Source organism: Strix aluco, chromosome 19 (assembly GCF_031877795.1).
Source record: "Strix aluco isolate bStrAlu1 chromosome 19, bStrAlu1.hap1, whole genome shotgun sequence".
Taxonomy (NCBI): Eukaryota; Metazoa; Chordata; class Aves; order Strigiformes; family Strigidae; genus Strix; species Strix aluco.
The window spans coordinates 8,142,048-8,164,161 of record NC_133949.1 but is presented as its reverse complement, the minus strand read 5'-3'; the positions used below and the strand labels follow the sequence as shown (position 1 = coordinate 8,164,161).

Here is a 22,114-nt window from a genome sequence, read left to right as displayed (position 1 = left end):
GGCCTCCCCTGCAGTCACTGTGCCCTGGACCAAGGGTAGGAGAAGTCTCCCAGAATAACCCTGGGGAGCTTTCTGAAGGAAGCAGCAATTCCCACACTCCTGAGCTGGCTGTGAAGTAGAACACTGTAACATACTTAATAGAAAATACCTTCCCTGCACAGGGATAATAAATACCTGCACAGTCTCCTTCCCAGGAGAAAAAGCAAAAAACCACAAAAGTATTTTATTTCACAGTCCGTCTTTACAAAATAATAAGTAAAAGGCCTATTGTTCAACATACAAAAGTAAAATATACAAGGGGAAATACCAGGGAAAATTAAAGCTTGTCCAGCCCTTCGGTGTAGATCCCTCAGCGTGGACATGTCAGAAGTTCACATGGCTTTTGATGTCATTGATCTGTTTTACCATTTCCCTGATGTGTTCTCCCCTTCAAGAAAAATAAATTCAAGTCAGAAGGCTGCAAGTCATTTTTGCTTGAAACTAATCAAGAAGGAAGATACTTCATAAAGTAGAATCAGAGAACGGGAGCACTCCTGGATGTTGTTTTGTTAATTATAGGCTGGCTGCAGCCTGCCAAGAGATCCTTGGGCAAAAAGCAGACTTAAAGCAGGCCTAGTTTAACAGGAGCATGAGAGGGCCAGTGCTACTGTCCTAAGCCAGCCCATTTTATGCTTCAGACCACCTCAGGAAGCCCCAGCTGTGCCTCAGCCAGCCCCCCGTGCAGCACAGAGGTTACGTTACACCCCAGAAACTTGCACAGACTCGCTTATGTAAGTGCCAGGGCTGGAATTCTACAGGAGGGTCCAAGCTTTAACTTACTCTTCTTTCAGGACGGTTTGGATGCACTTGCTCTGGTAGGCACTGAGGGTGATGCTGGGTTTTCGGGGGCTGGTACCCTTTTCCATCTTTTTCTGCTGGTATTCCTTTTTCATTTTAACCTGGAAGTTGTGTAGAAAAAGACAAGCCCAGTCAGTGCTGCTAGTGCCTGCCAAAGTGAAAGCTTGTTACAGTTACAAACTGGTGTGTCATACCCCAATGAACTGATTCTCTTCAGGTTAAAATCTGCTTGCTTTTGCACTCTTCCTCCCACAAAGAGTAGAGAATGTTACTGCTAGGACTGAGGAAGGTGTGTAGACTTTTTCTTAGGGTTTGTGGCAGAGGTTCTGTCTCTATTACTAACAAGGATCAGGAGTTATTTTAGTATGTTGTTGCTAATTTAACAAAAGTACAAAATTCTCTCCTGAAGGACTGTTATTCTACCAGCACTACCATTAGGTGTGAGGTGTTGCCAATAACCTACCAGCCAGGGAACATGTTCTCTCACCTGTCTGATGGCATTGCTCAGGTGCTGCAGCTGGTCATCTATCGTCTGCAATTCCTTCTTCATATCTCTTTCACTGTCTGATAGAACAGGAAGCCGAGAGTGGAAACTCCGAAGCACTTTCTTCATCCTGGATGTACAAAGCAAGATTGTAGGTGCCAAATTAACTCACCTATTAGACCAGTTATGCTGAGACCCCAACAGTCCTGTTCTTCCGTCACTCTTCCTGAGGCTCAGGGGCTCAAGGTGTGACTCTCCTCTTTCAGCCAGTCTCACACAGCGTTTCTAAAGGGCAAGCTGACTCAGTCTGGACCTGAAGTAATACTGAAAAGTCACCACTGAGCCGCAGCAAAGAGAATTTTGGAAGCCCAGTCTTCTAACAAACCAGTGTGGCACTTTCTGCCCACTCTATTCTACCACAGTTGCAAAATAGTTAACAGCAGGTGATCGCTGATGAAACAGCATAGTCTGCACTCACCTGTTCATAATATCCTCTTGCTTCTCTTTGGCTTCTTCATACTTGTCAGCCAAGCGCTCAGCCATTTCCCGCAAACTTTTCCTTTATGCAAGTGAGAAATACTTACTTACTTTCGATTTACATGCAAGGCAAGTCTATGTGAAAACAGGAGAAGGAGCCTGAAAAAGCAAGCTCAAGCAGGGAGTGAACCCACGTGCTTAATTATAGCCGGAAACACACTCACTTCTCCCTTGTTTCACACAAGACCCTGTACAAAGTACTTTTTTGCATAAGGTGCACTATTTCTGATGATACATTTGATAAAAGCAGACAGATTATACTCACCTCTCCTCTCGACAGTAATTAAGATCTTCCAACTGTTTCTTTTTCTGTCCCCACAGCAGCTTCACTCTTAAAATAAATACATACATAAAATCAAACCACCCGCAACAGCAATCCAGTTGCATCAGGATTTACACCACACAGAAAATATGTGATAGAAGTTATTTCACGCTCCTGGGAGTATGAAGAACTAAAGACACTGAAAAATGGGCAGTGGTGAGAACAAACTCTTCCATTCTGTTCTAACTTTATAATATAAATAACTATGATTTGAAGAAGCAGATGCTTAATGCCATTTTCCTTTGTCAGGAAGGGTTCAAGGCCAGGTTGGACAGGGCTCTGAGCAACCTGGGCTAGTGGAAGGTGTCCCTGCCTGTGGCAGGGGGTGGGAGTGGATGAGCTTTAAGGTCCCTTCCAACCCAAACCAGTCTGTGATTATTGTTGAGGTCAGAGGATTTCCTGACACACACAGGCACAGACAGACTGACACCAGTAAAAGAGAAGTATTTTATGTGTGTGTTTACTCTTTTTTCTTTCCCCTATGAGTCACTATAGAGATCAAGTATTACGCTCACCCCTGCTTTCCCTGCTAACTCAGTTTTCAGTTCTGGTGTTCCATTAGTCTTACACGAGTACATTTTACTCATTTACAAGGGTTAGTGCAGCAGAGAAGGTTTAGTGCTTGGTACTTGGTGCTGTTGTTTCACAGAGACATTGTACAGCACAGATTTATGAGGGTTTTGTATTACCTCTGCTGAATTTCCTCTTTTGCCAGATCTTGTTTCAGTATGTATTCCTCTCTGAACACTTGAGTGGCTCTGCTAAGAAGCTGAAGGCATTCTTCAGGGGGAGGAGCAGCATCTTTATCAGCAGACCTTAAGAACACGAGACAAGTTTTTGCAGTCTTACTCTAACACGTCCCTTTGGAAGGCTAAACAACTTACAATAAATACTGTAAGGGGCTCAGCGATGGAAGTGAGGGACTACAATTAAATCTCTTTGCTATAACTCATTTTTCTTCTATGAGGAAATCCCAAAGTATCTTAAGACACTCAAAGCCCAAGGGACAAGCAATGAGCAACCTAATCAGCCGAGGTCAGCCCTGCTTCGAGCAGGGGACTGGAGCAAGATGATCCCCCTCCCACCCTACATCTGCTGAACACACAGTATTCCCGAGAGTCTTCCCTCTTCAGGTCCCCTGGGAAAACAGATTTACTTACTTCAGAAGCAAGGGATTGGCAGAACTGCGCTGCAGGATGCTTCTGATGTGCTTCTCAAATGAATGCTGAGACTCAGCCAGGATACGGAGAGGGGAAACAGCCCCATCTTTGTCTTCTCTGGTACACAGCAGGGGCGGGGATGCAGGATGGACCGTACTTCTACCAAAGAACATCGAATTGGAGAACACAGTTTAAACCAGAAAAAATTAAATTATGTCAGAGTTTAAATGGTAGTTAAAGAGAGGAACTCATCCACTGTGGAATTAATGTATTAGAGCAGTAAATCAGAAGTGTTCTAAATCAAAATATTTCAATTATGTGGTAAATCCAGCTCTAGACAAGGTTGAGCTCACATCTTTCTGTTTGGCCACAGCTGCAACTAGCAGCATCTCTTTACTTAAGGAGAAGAAAGTTCCATCACAAGGCAAGCAAGCGCTTGAACAGCAGGCTGACCGGCTTTTCAAAGCAGCCTGCCAGGTCACTGCCCACCTACGTAACGTCACATAATGGGGTTTAAAAGAGCTGGAAGAAAAACCTATTTAAGAACACTGTAGAAAGAGTTTAAAAAAAATAATAATAATAAAAGGTCTGTAAGAGAACCTGCCATTAATATTAGCTCTGCTGAAGGCACCTGTCATACATTAAACTGTGTCCTTGACAATAAACTGAAAATAGTGCCCCCCCGCCCTCACTGTGTTCACTTAATTGTGCAAATGCAAATCTACCACACTGGTCTCTAGCTTTCCTACCACCCCCAAACAAAGTAAAATTGCTTTGGAAATGCATACTAAAACCCCACTACTTTAAAGCACTTAAAGAACCGACACTTTCTTTTTTTTCCTGTTCATGCAAACATAACCTTGGAGCCCGTTAAGAATCTCTGTAGTACTGTCTGTAAACAAGTCTTTGATTTGAAGATTCATCATTATAAAAGTGAAGAAAACTCCCCAATACCATTAAGAACCTTTTGATGTGATGCTTGTCCTAATACTCATTAAAAGTGATACAGATTAATTATTTCCCCTACAAACACCTTATTGGTAGTAAAGAGCTACTATAATAAGACTTAAATGTGTGCAGAAAGCAAACTTCATTGTGTGTCTTAAGAGGTGCAGAAGTCTGGGGTGAAAGGACCAAACAATAATAACAAAAATATCCTGAGATCCTTTTCATGCAACAGTCATGGATTTCAAACCAATTAAGAGCCACGTACAAGAGAGGCCTTGTAATACACTCGTAGGTGTTTGTGATGCAGATCATTGTGGACCCCAGGATGTCAGAAACGATCCAAAATCCTCTAATGGGAGCAGGTTGCCTGAAGGGAAGAAAACACAGGAATTACCTGGTCAAAAAAAGTTCTTTGTTGCTGAAGTTGTGCAAGTTCACTCTTCTGGAAAAGCTCCAGCTGTAGCAATCAGCCTGAGCCAGACACCCTTCCCTAAGAAGCACCCCCTGAATGAGTCCTGCAGGGTGACTGTTCTCAGCCCACACTCCGCCTGGCACTCAGGTGTACCGGGACAGACTCATCCCGCTGGAGCACAAGTGCTCACACAGCTTCACTGGGAACAGCAGCAAATGCCAGCGGGGACCCAGGGAACCTTACCTGCTCCTAGTGCAAGGCGCAGAGCGGCCCAGGAGAGAACACAGGGGCTCCCGCCTGCCACCCTCTGCACCCAGATGCCCTCTCCCCACTGGAGAGTCACCGTCTGTGCCAGCTTCAGGAGCCCTTTACATTAGATAAACATTTTTTTCTCTATTTTCATAGTGTTTAATATATAGCAGTCTATAGATATGGCTAGGTTTTATAGAAGTGGGAAAATAAAGCAGATAACGATGTATTACACTGCCCAGCAAATGGTGCCTCTTAAGCCTGACTAAGCCCAAAAAATCAGATGTTCTTTCGAGGCATTGTCTGATCCGTAACACGTGGATAAAAAGGGACATGTCAGCATTCAAAACTCTCCACCAAATCAAGTCTAAGAGTTGTCTGGGGTCAAGTAAATGGAAGTGAAGATTTCTGCTGGTTTGATAGATCGTTTTCAGACACTAACACAGGAATTTAAGCTTCCTTCCCTAACTGTGCATTAAGAATCCTGATGCACAAACTGCCTGCTTGTATTATTTGAATTCTTTTGAGCTGACTTTATTATTTTTAACGGCAAGAATGCAGCAAAAGAGGGCAAATCATAAATATTTTCCATAGCAACTCACTGATTTGGAAGCAATAGAAAGGGTTTGGTTTCTACCTGGATGGCAAAGGTTTTGTACAAAGAATATGTTCCACAAAGCACTTCTGTTCTGCTCCCAACTCTTGCAAACTGTCCTTGTCTTCTTCATCTACAAAGAGATTTGTCAGAATGCATCAGATCCACTCTGCAGGGTAAGGGAGTCTCAGTATTACCCCCATCCACCAACTTGTTTCTAGCAAAATGCAGGTGCTCAGCCAGCACCTTCTTCCCTCTCCACGCAAGAGAGTCTCACCACTCACCTGAACCCAGGAATTTGTGCAGTTTATTGATCCATGTCAACCCCACGCTATGGACACCAGCTTCGTGTGTGCAGTGGTATCTAGAGGGACATTTCGGATCTGAAATTTAAACAGCAAATGTAGGAGAAGGCACTGGACTGAGAAAAACTCATCCTTCAAACCTGTATTGTTGAACACGTGTATCAACTTATTGTCCAGTCGGCACTAACATCTTGTTGCAACTTGTCCCCTTCCAAACACTGAGGTAGATGCATTAGCCACATTATTAGTTCTGCATAAAATGAAATTATGCTTGAAATACCTGATGAATTATTTTGAACTATTCCTCTCACACCACATCTGTATCAATCCACTAGATTTTAAAGGGAAGGTCAGTTAAAGCCAGCAGACCAGCATTCTGACAAGCTTCTTGTTCAGAAAGACCCAAACACTTTGTCCTACCTGACCTGCTACCCCACAGCTACACCAGACAGTCTAATAAGCAGATCCCCATTCTTCCCTCAGGATCACCATCCTCACAGCACTTGCTTACAGATAGCTCATCACAAATTCAACAATTTCTACTTTATAATCCACAGCTGAAAGAATTTAGTATTGTGTGACCATATGTAACCTGCCCTTGAGTAAAGCACCTCCCAGGCTTGCTCCTTCCATGGCTTTATTGAAGACATCAGGCAAATCTTACTCTAATACCACTGTTTGTTTGATACCAGTAATTTGTAAATAGCTTGGTCCTAAATGCATGAAATAAAGCAAGTAAAAGCCAACAACCCAAACGACAGCCCTACCTTTATGGAGTTTGATTGGGCAGGAGAAATAGGTCTCCGACGGGTCTTCTTCATCTCTCGATGCCAGTTTCAGTGCAAGTTCCAGCTCAACACATTCAAACACATACAGCGAAGGAGTAAGATCAGATCTTGGGTCCCATGACTTGTCTGACTGTAAAGAGCATTGAATTCTTCTGTGAGACATCATTTAAACAGTAATGCCAACATAAACATGATCAAGAAAGAGTTATGTTATATAGGCAGTATTAATAGTCAGGGAAAGTAGTTCAAGTCCCTTTTTTTTTTTAGTTAAAAAAATTTATCTCAGAAACAGGGTTTCTTCTAAGAAGATCCTCTTTAAAATACTTCATAGCAAGTTTGATCAAAAACTGATCTACTGTCAGCATACACAGAACTGACATTTAAAATAAAAGCATCAGAGAATCACAGGGACTGGCTGGAATAGGAGGAAGACTCGCTACCTCATTATAAAAGAATGCAGCTTTGGCACTTGGCATTCACTTCCAGGCATCCTGCCACCTTGCAGCCAGGAACTGCGACTAAAGAAACAAAAATGCGTATAGAAAAAAAAAACAAGACACGGTCGATACCTGCTCATCATCCTCTTCTCCATCCAGTACCACGCAGTGATAAAGCATTCCCGACTCGGTGGCGATCACCAGGATGTTTGGAACACAAGGCAGGCAAAGGACAGCACAGGCATCATAGCCATAATTATCTTCTGCAGCAGGGTGCATGGGCAGAGGGCCAAGCAGCTTGTCAAGACTTCCAGTGCTGGAATAAAGATGTGTTCACAACACAAGGTGTGGAAGGATAGTTCCCCATGGCTGCCTGAGGGAGTTTGCTGCACAATAACTACAAAATAAGGATGATTTTTAAAAAAAACAAACAAACAACCCAATGGTTTGGAGTTCTGTCTAATTTCTGTTAAGATAGCAGCAACCCAGACTTGTGTGGATTAGGAGCCTGAACTACACGTACTTGGTGGAGATCTCGGAGAAGAAACTGGAGCTCAGCAATAACATTTTATGCTTTGAAAGCATCAAGCTACGTGGCAAGAAATTCAAGAGGAAACATTTTCATACAACACGAAGTACTCACAGAAAGCTCAAGTTAACTATCTTTATCACTTCAATGGTTTCTTGCCTAATAAAGCACTTTATAAGCAGCATTTGGTGGCATGGCATTTCTCTAGGTAGAACTTTAGAAGGACTAAGCCCATTTCATTGCCTACAGACAGATCTGCTCAGTGCTGCATCATTTCTCATGCAGAGGCAAACAGTGCTGTTTCTAACCTAAATACCACGTTTTAATATTCAGCTACACTAGATCCAACTTGTAAGTTTTCCACCACCTTCTCAGTTTTCTGAAGCAATTTTTCCTTGTATTGTGTTTATATTCTTGATTCATATTCTTGACTTTTCATTACAAGAACATGCCTGCAAACCCTCTATGATCTTAAAATATTTCTTCTCCTAAGATGGACGGGCTCCACGAGCTCATCCAAAGCTAAGGATATCTGTGCTGTGAACTGACAGCCTTGAAATACACTTTAACAGCCTTAGACCCACTGATCTTTTAACAGTCCAGCGTCTTCATTTCAGATATCTGATGGCAAATAATGGACAGTGGATTCTCAGCAGTGGAAACTGCACCCTTAACGTCTGGATGAAAAAGTATGGCACGCTATTCTTGTATTTCAGTCTATTAGTACTGCCACAAAGAGATAAAAGAAGCTGCAGTACAATAAAATTCAGCCCAGGCTCCATTACGGCAAACTGAGAGGTGGCTCTCCAACCCGAACATTGTACAAACATACAAGCACCCCACAAAACCTAAGGACAAATGTGATCCTACCTCTGTAGCAGGCTGATATATGTGAGGAATGTCTCTCCGTTTTCATACAAAATGTAAAGTGGATAGGCTAACACTTCTTCGCTCCTTCGCTGGCCAAGAACGTTCTCCGGGACCGGCACGAGCAGGCCAAAGTCGAACGCCACCGCAGTCTCTCCCAGCGATGCTGTATAGGCTCTCCTGGGGACAAGTCAGAACAAGACCCGCAGTCAGCAGGGACTGGGAGAACACAAGCATTTAACCAGGTCTGTCGGTGTGTGCCGACAAATCACTGCTAACACCTGTCCATCAGGTCGCTGACATACGCCATTTTCAGCAGCAAAAACATGCAAGTAACACCCTTCTTATGGTACCTCATTTCTGCAATACACCCACCAGCCAGCCCAGTTTCCCAGGATAAAGGAGGAGGGCGTACTGGTTATCTCCCGTGTAGTACATCAGTCTGTGATTTGACTAGGAGAGACCCTCAAGTTTTTTCTTTCCAACAAGGCCAGGAGGGAAATAAAAAGATCATCTATTTTCTGCATCCCCCACTCAAAAAGCCCTTCTTAACTCCACCTTAAAGACAAATGACTGCTCTGACAAACACTTGACTGTACACTTTGTTACCACTTTCTTTTAGAAGAATGGGAAAAAAAGAAAAAAAAAAAGTGCAGTTACTGTACTAGGAAGAACTCCTAGCACTGAAGAAGTCCGTGAAAAAAAAAATCACATCAGATTTTCAGGTAGATTTATCACTTATTCATTAAAAACACTACTGAGAATACAGAGCTTATTCTGTCAAAAGCATTTCAAAATACAAGAAGCCACACAAACCCTTTTCTGATTGTAAGAGTCTCCTCCTCAGTGTCTGAAAGAGCAATCACTTTGATGGGTGTCTGAGGTACCTTCAGACTGTAAAACCTAAAGGAAAGAAACAGCAGCAATGTTCATTCAGCTGGTAGTGTTGCATAAGTCCCTGCTGATGCAGGAACATGAGTTGGTTATCAGTCTAAAATTTCTCCCATCCTGTTTTTTGTTGGTAATCCTGGTAAGGATGGCAGGAGACAAATACCTAGTGAAAAATCAGCCTGGCTATGACAAAAAAAAATCCTACAATAATCAGCTACAAACAGGTTTTACCTTATAGTGTTATCTGAAGTTAAGAGCACAATATGTGGCTCTACTGTCTCACAGGGATACCAGGCAGCATGCTTTAAAGTCAGAGATGTTGAGCTTGTGAAGAACCTTTCCGCGATAGGAATAGTGCTGAAATACAGAGCAGAAATATGCACTGTTACGAGAAACACAGAAACTACTTCTAAAGGGAAGTGGAGGCAAGAGGAGCTAGAGACCCAGTTAGAGGGTTTCAAAGTCATTATTCAAAGCCATGCTGTATTATTCTTAAAGCTGGAGGGACAGCTTTAACTTGAAGCCCTTTGTGATTTCCATCTGGACACGTGCTTTTAGCTACCACAGCTAACAGACCCCAGAAAGGCTAGAGACTACTACAGAGAAGCACCTTGCTCCTCAGCATTTACAGCAAGTTTAGAAAATCATTTATTTGGGTCACTTGACAACCAGCAAGTCCCTGAGCCAAAATAACTTCATTTGTGATTGTCCCTACAACCCCAATACAACCAAGGCCTTCCATATCTGTCTGGCACCAAGAGAGGAGGAGAGGCTATGAGGAACCACAGCAGGACAAGGATGTTGTTAACCACCTGAGGTCTCACCCACCTACAGTTCACCGTGGATTTCCCACCTTCAAACTCTGAATTTTTCCCCCAGCGTTTAGGCAGCTCCAGCACCATGAGTCCCTTCGTACCAATGAGCGCCACGTGATGCTGCATGGGGCTTAACAGCATCTGGTAAACCTCAAAAAGGGGTGGGTTTATGCACATAAGGGTCTGAAAACACAAATATTACAGTTAGGTACAAGCCATCAAAAGCGCTCACAGAAGCATGACACATCTTTGCTTCGGACGGCGGTTTATACAGCGGTCACAAGGCGCAGAACGAGGCGATAAGGTGCCTCCAGCCACGGCCAAGCACACAGCCCGGGAGTTTCACTGGGGGAAGACCCACCGACGGCGGGCTGGAGGGTGCCCGCCCGGCCCGGCGCCCTCAGGGACTGGCCCCTCTCCCATCACGGGCCCCTCACAACCGCCCGCCGGCCCTCACAGCTCCCCCTCATCGCGAGGCCCCACCTGGTATCGGCCGAGACCCGCGGAGTCGGGCCCGCCGAGGCGGTGGAGGCCGATGGTGTGGAGGGCGCTGCACTCGCCATCCCAGAGGAAGAGGTCGCCATCGAGGCCGAAGAGGAGGTTGCGGATGAGCGGCGGCCGGGCGGCGGAGCCGGGGGCGCGCTCGCGGAGCCGGCTGAGCACCGCGTGCTGCGGCAGGGCCGCCCGCCACTGCTCCGCCGCGCCCCACTCGGCCGCCATGGCCGCCGCCGCGCGACCCCGCCGTCACCGCCCGCGCCGCCAAGCGGCGGAGCCGCGCCCCCTCCGCGCCGGGACTACATTTCCCGGCGTGCCCCGCGGCAGAGGCGCTGCGCGGCTCCCGGTGGGCGATGGAGGCGCCGCCGCTCCGGCGGTTCCGCGCCCGCTGCAGGGGCCCGGCCGCGCCGCCCTGGAAGGAGACCTACCGCCGCGTGAGTGGGGCCGCGGCGGGGCGGGGTGGGGGGCTCTGCCTGCTCCTTCCGCCCCGGTCCCCATTCCCCCTCCCCGGGGCCGGGTCCCGCGCGGGCGGGTGAGGCGGCCCGAGCCTGGCCCCTTCCCGCGGTGTGAGGGTCTGGCGCTGCCGTCGCGCGGCTGGTTGAGCCCAGCCCCCGGTAGGAGCTGTCACCCCGCTCCCGCGCAACCCCTCCGGGATGCCACCGGCCCTGGGGCCCCGTCTGCCCCGCCCGCAGCGCGGCACTAACGGCCTCCGTGTGCTCTGCTCCCTCCAAGCGCTGCATGGAGCGGCTGAGGCGCAGCCGGGCGAAGCTGCTGGAGCGGTACCGCCAGGCCGGGGAGAGAACCTGCGGCCCGGCACCGGGCGCGCTGCTGGTGCAGGAGGTGATGGAGCAGGAGTGGCAGGCGCTGCAGGCCGCGCAGGAGAGCCGGCCGGCCCTCGGCGGAGAGGAGACCCTGGCCCAGGTCAGTGCAGACTCTTGGGTTGCGTCTCCAGCATCAACGTGCCACGTACCAAACGCATCTCTCTGCAGCTGTAACTTCACTCTCTCGCTGGTTGGAGTTGGCAAAACTCAATGTCTGGGTCCCCTCCTTCTGCAGCTCCTGTGGGTGTTGGGCTGTGAAAGCACTTGCCTTTGGGCCCACGAGTGGGGAACTTCCTTATTTCCTTCACAAATTGTGTGTGAATCATGGCAGAGCGTGGGGTTCCTCATCTGTGGTTTTCCTCATCTGTGGTTTTCAGAGCTGGGCTGTCACTGACCTCTCTTCAGAATAGAAAGAAAACTTCAGTGTTTTAAAAAACAAGTTCTTGGACAGGCTGTGTTCTGGTCCATTGTGGCTGGCTTTGCACAGGAGATTATATTATAGTTTGCTTTACACAGTGCATGGTTTTCAAATACAGAGATTTACCAGACAGAAGAATAAGCAGAGTGAATTTATGTTATAGTGGCAGCTCAGGTGCTGGAAGTTAAGTGAGAAAGTAGCCAGAATGGGAGAATCACTGACTGATACCTTTCAGATGCTAGAGGACCCTGATGAGCTAGCAGTACTGGAAGAGATCCAACAAGAATTGATCTTGCAAGGTAAATTCTCTCTATGCTTTCTGACTCCTACTTGATTTGTAATAGTCCTGACTTAATAGTCATCCAAACTAGCTGCAGCTGCACTCCTTGGTTTTTGTAGGCCATGTGATACAGAAGAGCCTCCTTGGAAATCTCTGTAGCCTCTAATGCACTGAGACCCTTTTTGACAGTTTTAGGAGTTTAAGTGGCATTTTAAGGTCTGTGAGAAGCTAATAAGAGAGGAAATCAGCAAAACAGCACTGGGGTGTTTGAGAGCTGTAAGAACCTGTATAAATCAATTCAGAATGTTTCTAAATTGTTGTTTGGAAAGTAAGAATTTACACCCTTGTGACCAGCTAAAGATTGAGCCATAGGAAAAACTGGATTAATGGGAATGATTTCCTCAAGTAGAGAAATCTGATCCAAGGAAAGAAAAGTTCAGAAGCTAGTGACTGCCCCAGCCTCCATCTACCAAGCAGGCTCACATGTGCTGCTTTGTCTTCAGTTCAGAGCAGGTGCCTGAGGGTATTTTGCTGTGTTATTGCAGAACAGTCGGTATTAGAAGAGTATGAACGAAGCCTGCAGTTTGATGAAGAGTGTCTCAACGCGATGCTTGATGGCTTGGATGCCAGCGACAAGGTCATCTGTCCTGTGTGTAGAAAGTAAGAAAGCCCTTGGCATTGGAATGAGGTTCTCCGCTCCCATACAGCAGTCTGGGCTTAGGAACAGGCAAAAGCAGTGGGCAAACAGGCTCCTGTGTGTGTTAATTTCAACAAAATTAAAAAATCTGAGCAATGGTCTCCTAAATCTAACAGATTTTTTGCTAAAATCTACCTTTGTTCTGGTTGTTGTGGTGATGCTTGTATGCTCTTTCTAGGAATAACCTGACTGTGAGGAATCACTTGGTTTTTTGCCAGTGTGGACTATACATCACCACGCAGGTAAGCTGTGCTCTGAGTAATGTGTTTAATGGGACACCTGAAGTCAGCTGCTGTGAAGAGGCAGTTTTAAGCTACAGACAGCAACTTCAGTGTAAGATTTCTCGTAACCCAATTTTCTCAGGGCATGACAGAAGAGAAGCTTCGGTCACTTCTAGAAAACACTCTAACAGAGCACAGTCACAGATGCTTTCACAACCCAGAGTTCACAGTTACCAGTGGAATGGAGGAAGAAACCAGTCTTCTCATGAGCTGTCCAGTGAGTTTAAATGTCAGGTTCCTGGAAAGGAACTCTGCTTCGATCCACTTCTCAATTACATGGGCAGAAACCACAAGTCCATTGATCCCAGCGGTTTGTGTTGCTGGTTTACCACAAACTTTCTTGGAAATGGTTTTACTTTTGACCACCAGTAACAGTAAAAAAAGAGCCAAATTATAGTTTACGCTAACTGCTGGATTAGGGAATCTTTCAAGGACCTGTCAAATTTAGTGCCTTACCTTTCTCATACCTTAACCAACAACTTCGAAGTCTTGTGTGAAGCATCTGTTCTGGTAAGTGGTTCATGAGAAGGTTTTAAAATTACTTCAGTTTAAGCTTCTTCAGAAGACTTGCCCATACCTCTTAGAAAACACATACCATCCTTTGGCTCAAGCTAGAGCTAGCAAGTTCTTAGCTTTGCTGCTTACATAAAATCACTGTGAGGGCAGTGTTAGGAGCAGAGCATTTCAAATAGTTTTGAACACTAATAATTTGTTTTATACATTGCTATAGCTTCTCTTCACCTTACCTTTTCTAAAGGTCTGTGACTCCTGGACGATTCTCCTGTAAGTTGATTTGGCTGCTGCTTTACTGGAAGGACTTCAAGACTAAAAATCCACCCAGAGCTGCTAGTATTTTTATGTATATACTTGTAACTGCTGTGTCAAAGATACTTGAAAAGGCAGTAGTACTGCCTTGACCTGCACTTTTAATGGCACAATATATATTTTGAAATAAATATACTTAGTTTATTTCAGACTTAGTGTTGGCCTTAATGCATCAGTGATCTCACAGCTCACACTGGACTCCATCTTTGGTTTCTGTTCAAACTTAGTATGAGCTTCAGGCAATGACTTGGGTTTGAGTAGCAGGCTGGGGTGCTGCCCTGCAGCAGGGCCTTAGGCAGGAGCAGCCACAGCCTCACTCCTGCTGCTGGACCAGCACAGGCAAACACTAACATCCTTTTTATGACAGCACTCTGTACAGCAGGAAAAAAAGAGAAACCACCAGTTTTCAGTGATATGTTGAACAGATTTTATTCTTCACATTCATTCTTAATTGTACAAAACCCACCAAGCAGGGTGATGGAACTCTGGACCATAATGTCAGAGAACTTGATCTGGGCTGCAACATAAATACAAATCCCCAAATACAAGTGAAAATCCTCACTCTCCCATTCTCCAAATTCAAAGTTACCTACTCTCAGTATCTGCTGTGAATGTGTATTTGGGTACTGCTGGCTGGAGTACTGCTGTGGAATACCCACACTTGAAGAGAAGTTTCTTAGCCTAACCTACTGACATTTGACAAAGCTTTTAAGGTCTTCAAGGAATTTAATGTACTCTTGGTGCTCCAGTGCAGTGCTGAGCTCTATTAACTCATCAGCAAAGGTGTTGTCCACTCCTCGATCAGCCAGGAAATCCATTAAGTGATCATACAGAGCCTGGAAGCAATGAACAGGAAGTTTCCTTAGCAGAGCACACCTGCATAGGGGTTGCTTTTAAAATGTCCCAAGGCAGGTGGCATTTCTCTCCTGGGAAGATCAGGCCCACCTCCCACAGGAGACCAGGCAGCTCCCCACCCCCTTCTCAGCAGGTCTGGGGTGTAACATTTGGAGGGAAGGGGCCGGTCATCCAAACCCAACATTAAAACAAGCTGCACCCTGGAGATGATCGACTGACTGCAGCAGTCAGCAGGTAAAGTCTGTCAGAGATCACACGTGCCAAGCCCTGCCTGTCCCCTCTCTAGGCAGCTACGGCCGTGGGGGTGAACTGCTTCAACAGTGTCTGGAGAGGGTGGTATCTGATGTAAATATTTGTTTGAAAGGCTTAAGTAGGATTAAAAAGAAAAAGAGAAGTTGATGATTGTAAAAGACTTAACTATTGCAACTGCAACATAAGTTAATGCTTGTGGGCTCCCCCTTGCTCCTTAGAACAGATTCATTATTACTGCTTAGTGTAGTCATGCTAATACCTGTCTTGTATTTTTTTTTTTTTAAACAGACCAATATTACTGAGCAAATTATTCATTTTGGGCTTCTGTAATCTGAGTAGAACACAAATCATACACATTTTTTACTAATTTTCTGTCTCAAGTCAGAGAGGGGAAAAAAAAAAGTGTGGGATGTTCTGGAGCGCACTAACCAATTTTAACATCAATGCTTCCCAAAGAGAGATACACTCTAGGAGTAATTTTTTAACCATACAATACACAGCTTCCAGCTAAGATTTAAGCTTCTGAAAGCCTGGCATTGAGAATACATAAACAGAGGCCAGTTTCCTGGGCGTACCAGTTGGTAGTGTCAGTGCTATAAAAACCTATCTGGAAAACCCAGAAAACAAAGACATCTACACGTGGCATCTGATAAGCTACATTGTTAAACACACATATCAAAAGATGCCTGAGCAAGTGTCAAAGCATCTCTAGGAATTCAGTCCCTACAGCCTGGAACAGAACAAGCTTCAACATGTCTGTCTCTGAGTGCCAGTAATGTCACCAGCACTGCACGACTGCTGGGACTGCGTAACAACCCTCAGTTTGCAGCAGAACCACTATCTCACAGCCAGCTGGGGCACAGCAGGGGCATCCCCCGTCTTGGGCACCTGGGAGAAACTGAAGTGCCCCTCTGCAGCCGCGTTGGCAGCACTTACCCAGTCGAGGGAATCCGTGTTGAGGGTGTAGTTGGTGTCCTTCCAATCTGATTCTCCTGTGGGCTGAAAACTGACCTCCCGAATTGTGAAAATATCACTTTCTTCCTCTCCCTCGTGTCCAATCTGAAACAGAAGATGTAAGACATACGACTAGCTCTAACTGCCGGGCCCCTTCAGCCATCTCATCCCAGAGCTGGGCATGTTACACTGCAGGCAAACCCCCAACCGTACGAAAGCAGTGCCCCCCCAGTGTGTGCCTGTCAAGACAAGCGCAGACATGCAGGGGAACACAGGAAATCCTGTCAGGCTACCAGCTCGTGCTGCCAGAAGCAACCTGATGTAAACCAGCAGCCTGATTTTTACAACGATGTAAAAACCTCTTCTGCCTGGTTCTAAATCAGATTTCACAAGTCTGTCCAACCTTTGTCAGCTAGGACTGGCTGCATAAATGATCTGTTAAGGTTCACAAAATAAACCAAAAATATCAGTCTGAAGCAAAGCTCTGAATTTTATTCCCCTTCCTGGCCTTTTTTTTTAATCCCTACTTCTTTTTGTGACATCTCACAAGGATGAGATTTGCAAGTTACTGACACACTGTATTAAATCTACCCTGTTTTGGCCATTCTCATTTAACCCCCTCAAGCTGCCGTGCTGTTAAAGTTAAGCCGTGCCTCCCTTCTCAAACATCATTCAATAAACAGGCCAATAAGCAGCCGATCAGAAACGCCAGGTCAGGATGTGAGGAATGCACTGGAACATCTCCTCCAAGAGTGTTCTGGCAAACACAAAGCCTTTTCTTGTGTGTGTGTTAAAAAAAAAAAAAAAGAGGAGACAGCATTTTCTGCAGATTCAGAAAATGAACACGCTATAAAGAGCGGTTATTCAACAGGAGCACAAGCAGGAAACGGGCGGCAAGTCACAGCCCAGAGCTGGCTATGGCTGGCACACGACCGGCTAGATACCCACCTCATCTTCAGGAAAATGGCAGTCAAGAACCAGGGTCTGTTTGGTATCATCTTTTATTACTTCCACAACAAAGTTTGGAGTTGATGTAAGGTCAGGCTAAATAAGAGAAAAGTTGCATCAGCACTGGAGTCTGAACAGGAGCCAAAGCAGTGACCATAAGCCCAGCAACACAGCCCACCCAGCACAGGCTGCTCCCTGTCACCCTGGAGTCTCTGACCCAGCCAGGGCAACCCAAACTTCCCTCCACCTTGCCAACGGCCCTTCAGCCTCTGCTCCGCGGCTGGTCACACGGGTGAAATGGCAGCCGGGAGCACCGGCCACCCCCTGACAAGTCAGAGAGCCTGCACCTCACCGGGACGTGTCCCTCCAAAGCGACAGGAACTGGGAACGTTGTTTTGAGAGCAGGAGCTGCTCGTGCCTGCCCTCCTCCCTGGGGGAAACCTGGCAGGGCACAGACACTGCCAAGCACACGTGCACTGCGCCATCGCGGCGGACACAGGCTTGTCCCGGAGGAGAAGCAACGTACAAGCGTCCCCAGTATTGTCCCACCCAGCTGAAATAAACACTGCTCTTCAGAAAGTTAACTGCTACAAACCACACACAATGCAGCTGCCTTCCTGACTCATTCGGCATCAGCCTCGCTGCAGATGAAGCCATCTGCCTCAAATTATATTGCTCGTTTACAGTTTTTACCAGTAGTTTTACTAACAGAGTTTGATTAACAGGAGACGCTTCTGACCAACAAAACCACTCAAGTGAAGTCATGTGGATAGCTTTGTTTTGTTGACACTGCCTACCAGCACTGAGTTACACTAGCTAAGTATTTATTAGTATTTATTCAGTATTTATTGCAAAGGTCAGAGATATCTGAGCTCCCCTCACTTCTCCTCGTAGAGCCCTCTCACCCTGCTCTGCCTGGCTGCTGCAGAGAGGAGGGGCACAGCCAACCCAGCAAAATCTGCATTAATGCTCCAAGTATCAAGTGAGAGGAAAAAAAAAACCTTAACACTGAAGGGCAAGGTTCTAGCTTCCCTCTGTGCCTGTCCCTAAAGCGCCCATCAAGACTAAATTTACCTCCTGCTCATCAGGTTTCTGCTCTTCTTGTGTTTCTTCATCAACTGAGGGTGGAATGCTGTTATTGATGTTGAATGTGACTGTTATCCTTCAAAAGAAACAGAAGCAGTTACTTGGAGCACGCTCAAAAAAATACCCATCGAAGTTTCTTCTATTTAAAGCTTTTATTGTGGGGACAGCGTTCCTGGTGTTCACGGTGTGTGAATTCAGCAACACCAGGTTCTGCAGTTATGAGACACACCTGAATGAAGCCGTCTTCCTCCAACTGCTCTCACAAACAAGCGTTTTTCAGGTTTTACTGGACCAAAAACTGTTATTTTTAACGCAGGAACACCGCACTAAACTTTGTAACACACAATACAGTAGCAAACTTGTGTGGAATAAAAAAAAAAAAAGTGCCTTTGACCCCAGGTGGTAAAATAGAGTCTCTGCAACGTCTGGTTTGCACAGACTGGGCAGGCAGCGATAAAATAACGTGAGCAGGAGCAGAAATCTGGTTGCTGTTGCCTCCCAGCCCCTGCGGGCCCAGGGTCCTCCCGGGGCCACACTCACCTCTCCCCGGCCACCTTCCGCACCAGCTTGGCCTCTGTGCCGTGGACCTCCAGCTCCCACCCCCCGGACACCTTGGGCAGGGATTTGTGTTTCTGGATCTTCTTCTCCTCTTTGATCTCATCCGTCAGGAACTGTGCGAAGGCTTTGTCGCCTGGCGGGGAAAAGGTGTGGGGGGGTGTTAAGGGAAGGGCCCCCCACCACGTGCTGCCCGGGAGGGGCCACCCCACCACGTGCTGCCCCCCCCCCGCCCCGCCGCCGCCCCGCGCTCCCCTCAGGGCTGGGCCCCGGCCCCGGCCCCGCTCACCCTCCGTGTGGAGGCCGCCGCAGCCGCAGGAGACGCCGCCGGCCGAGCCCCGCCGCGGGCGGAGCAGCGCCGTCCGCCACCCGCCGCCGCCCAGCTGCCAGAGGGAGCGCGCCAGGGGCGGCGCGGCGGCGGGCGGCGGCAGGAGGGCGCGGGGAGAGGAGGAGGAGGAGGAGGAGGAGAAGGAGGAAGAGAGGAGGCGGCGGGGCGGCGGGCGCAGGGCGCCGGTGGCGCGCAGGGCCCGGAGAAGCAGCATGGTGCGGCGGGACGAGGGCGGCGGCGGGGCGGGCAGAGGACACCGCCGGCCCCGGAACCGCCCGCCCCGCTTCCGGCCACAGCCGGCCCGGCAGCCCCCGCGGCGGGGAGCGGCGGCCGCGGGTTCGAGTCCCGGCCCCGGCAGAGGGGAACGTGCCCACAGGCGCCCTCAGTGCTGTTTGCACTTGCAGGGGCAGGAGGACGGGGCAGGGACGGCACGTACAGAGCACAAGCACATCGGTGAACGGCGTTTTGAGAAGGGGCAGTGTGAGGTTCACGGTTGGACTGGAAGATCTTCAAGGTCTTTTCCAACCTCGAGGGTTCTGTGATGCTGCGAAGGCGCAGAGGAAGCGTTGGGGATGTGGAGAAAATGCTGGTGGGCTGCAGCAAGAAAAAGCGGCGTATAGGGCAAAAGCTTTACTCCGGTACATCATCCCACTCTTTAAAGAATAGTCAGCTTTCTGGCAAAACCTCAGCAGTTTACTCAGAAAAATAAAAAATTTTTTTTTAAAGGGAAGATTGACCAAGGCAAACTTCCCTGGCATAAAGTGCTCCCTTTGTCTAAAAGCTGGCACTACTGCCATGTGTTGAGAAGCACAACAGGCCCGTTGCTGCTCACCGCAAGGCTGTAGCAGGAGACCGAAGGACCAGGGTTTTTACTCCCAGCTCCCCACCGCTGTTTGAGCACCACACACATAATGACAGGCCCCATTCTGCAGGCGAAGCACAGATTGACTGACCTACCTTAACATCTTGTCTTAAAGTCTGCGCACAGACACCCCAGACTGCTCAAATGACACTCCCACAAGAACTGAAAACGCTGGGACTTGCACCTGAATATCCTGTGATCATTTCTTCCATCCACACAGCTTTTGTGTCTCACAAAACACCCAGGACTTGGATTTTTGCCATCACTTCTTTACTTTTGGAAAAATGTATGAATTAGTTCTAAGTAAACATCCATCCCCTCCTTTAAACAGACTGTAAAATCAGACTGCCCAACCGAAATGTGCTTATACTCCCTTTTCCCCTACAGATGCAGAGTCTGTAAAACCAAGAAATAGATAACTACAGTGCTTTGATAATTTCCTGTGATTCACGCGAGTGAGAACAATTGAAATAGCTGGATACTCTTGAAATACCGATCCAAAACTGCAGCTGGTCAGACATACAGAAGTGGCAAGTTTTGCCTGTGCCCCACTAACCAGTTTTTTTTTCTTCTTCTTTTTTTCAAAGCACTGAAGAACAATATTGCAAAGAGGCACAGCAGAGGGATGTGTCCCTGTTTCCACCGCACCCCTGCAGACATTCAGTATCACCCCTCCTAGGAACGGGCTGAGAGATGAGACCGTTCCAGGTACGCTGGGGACCTACTTACACTCTTTGGGAGACAGCAATTTGCAGAGCTGCACAAGTGACATTCCAGTAAAAAAAAAAAAAAAAAAAAAAAAAAAAAAGAGAACAAAAGAGGTATTCGCCCCAGTTTTCAAAGAGAAAACCAAGGTAAGCCCCTGCTAGAGCCCAAAGAAAAGGCCTATAACAATGTGTTGTGTAACTGTGATGTGTGTAACCAGAAAGGACTAATTACTACGTGGCAAATGCATCTTGTCCCCACAAATCACAAGCAAAGGCAGCAGCTTTCCCTGAGCAAATGGAGTGAATGAGGGCTTGCCAACAGCTGGTATGACTGCATCCCTGAGCAGCCCTATTAATGTTATAAGCCTTTTTTTTCCCCTAAAGTTGTTATTTGAAGAATACAAGGACTAAACCCCACAATCCCATCACAGCTCATCTAAACTAACCCCACTCTATTACACAGTGACACTGCATGTGCAGAGCAGGTTCCTCTCCCACCCTTTCAGACACCTAACCTGCTGTAGTTCAACTCCTCCAAAAATCTGTATAAATTACTCCACTGTGTCAGCAGTCTTGGTTGAAACTGGAAGTTACTTCTCCCAGTCAGATTATTTTAAAAGTACTTAGGATATCATTTAAAAACTTACATTTTTCCTCCCACCAACACACAGTGATAATGGAATAAATCCACTTTCCTTCACATTAAAGAACAAGTTTCCCCTTTGGAGTGGCACTAGTTTCTTAATTCCAGTATTTAAAAAGATTAAATGTGGTATTGCCTCTTCTCTCCAACACGAAAAAAAAAGAGATAGGTAGATGCCAAGGGAATATGGAAGAAAAACCAAATAATAGATATTAATGGTAGATCTGTGGTTCTTGACAATGTCAAGTTCCAAACTTCTAATGGAAAACCAAAGTATAACTGGGACAGGCTGGGGGAGCAGAAGGGGGGAGAAGCACTGGTATCAGAGCAGAAGATGCAAACATTTGATGAATCAAGGACCTTAAAAGAAAGTCCAACCTCTAAACCACATCTCCATTCTCATTTTGCTGAGTCTTCTGCAAGTTGGCCTGATGAGCTGTTGTGGACGGTGTGCCAACTCCAAAGGTAGAAGGGCACAGACAGGAGTCAGAAAAGCCGTAAGTATTTGCTGAGGAACAACATGCCCTGACAGCAAAAGGGCAAACAAAGATGACGCCAGACACACGGGCAGCTGGACAAGCTCCCCAGGAAACCACTGCCAGCCCCTCAGGCTTAGACAGAAGCAGTGAAGACCTTGTCCAAACAGGCACTCCCCTTCCTGGCCTTCACATGGTCCCAAATCAGCCACTGAACATCACATGCAGGCAGAAAGATGGTTGATGAGGTAAAAGACCTTCTAGAAACAGTAAAAAAAAGCATTTTTTTTCCCCCTGTATGTAGACATTTAAAACTTTTTTCTCCTTTTTTTTCCCCCCCAATAAAACCTGCTAAGGATACAAGTGATTTTGATATTAATGTTTCTCGTTGCTATTTTTTTCTGAGTAGGTAACAGCTGTATGCCACTGAACATCACAAAATTGATTCACAGTGG

At 46.8% G+C, this 22,114-nt stretch overlaps 3 protein-coding genes across 3 annotated transcripts; 1 reads left to right on the top strand and 2 right to left on the bottom strand.

Annotated features, from left to right (window-relative positions):
• Window positions 1-187: 187 nt before the first annotated feature.
• Window positions 188-10,920, bottom strand: NUP88 (nucleoporin 88). The gene is made up of 17 exons (XM_074845129.1): window positions 10,660-10,920; window positions 10,190-10,359; window positions 9,593-9,718; window positions 9,287-9,373; window positions 8,474-8,650; window positions 7,207-7,390; window positions 6,617-6,767; window positions 5,829-5,927; window positions 5,587-5,677; window positions 4,554-4,655; window positions 3,341-3,499; window positions 2,870-2,995; window positions 2,124-2,189; window positions 1,800-1,880; window positions 1,325-1,451; window positions 820-938; window positions 188-427 (listed from the first exon to the last, which is right to left on the bottom strand). The coding sequence occupies exons 1-17, from the start codon at window positions 10,894-10,896 to the stop codon at window positions 364-366; spliced, it is 2,166 nt and encodes a 721-aa protein (XP_074701230.1). The 5' UTR covers window positions 10,897-10,920; the 3' UTR covers window positions 188-363.
• Window positions 10,921-11,011: 91 nt separating this feature from the next.
• On the top strand, window positions 11,012-14,142 carry RPAIN (RPA interacting protein). The gene is made up of 7 exons (XM_074845130.1): window positions 11,012-11,105; window positions 11,404-11,592; window positions 12,146-12,209; window positions 12,736-12,850; window positions 13,066-13,129; window positions 13,251-13,385; window positions 13,926-14,142. The coding sequence occupies exons 1-7, from the start codon at window positions 11,025-11,027 to the stop codon at window positions 13,953-13,955; spliced, it is 678 nt and encodes a 225-aa protein (XP_074701231.1). The 5' UTR covers window positions 11,012-11,024; the 3' UTR covers window positions 13,956-14,142.
• A 254-nt stretch (window positions 14,143-14,396) lies between these two features.
• Window positions 14,397-19,227, bottom strand: C1QBP (complement C1q binding protein). Its single transcript, XM_074845243.1, has 6 exons — window positions 18,933-19,227; window positions 18,629-18,779; window positions 18,077-18,164; window positions 17,003-17,098; window positions 16,037-16,159; window positions 14,397-14,829 (listed from the first exon to the last, which is right to left on the bottom strand). The coding sequence occupies exons 1-6, from the start codon at window positions 19,183-19,185 to the stop codon at window positions 14,680-14,682; spliced, it is 861 nt and encodes a 286-aa protein (XP_074701344.1). The 5' UTR covers window positions 19,186-19,227; the 3' UTR covers window positions 14,397-14,679.
• Window positions 19,228-22,114: the final 2,887 nt, after the last annotated feature.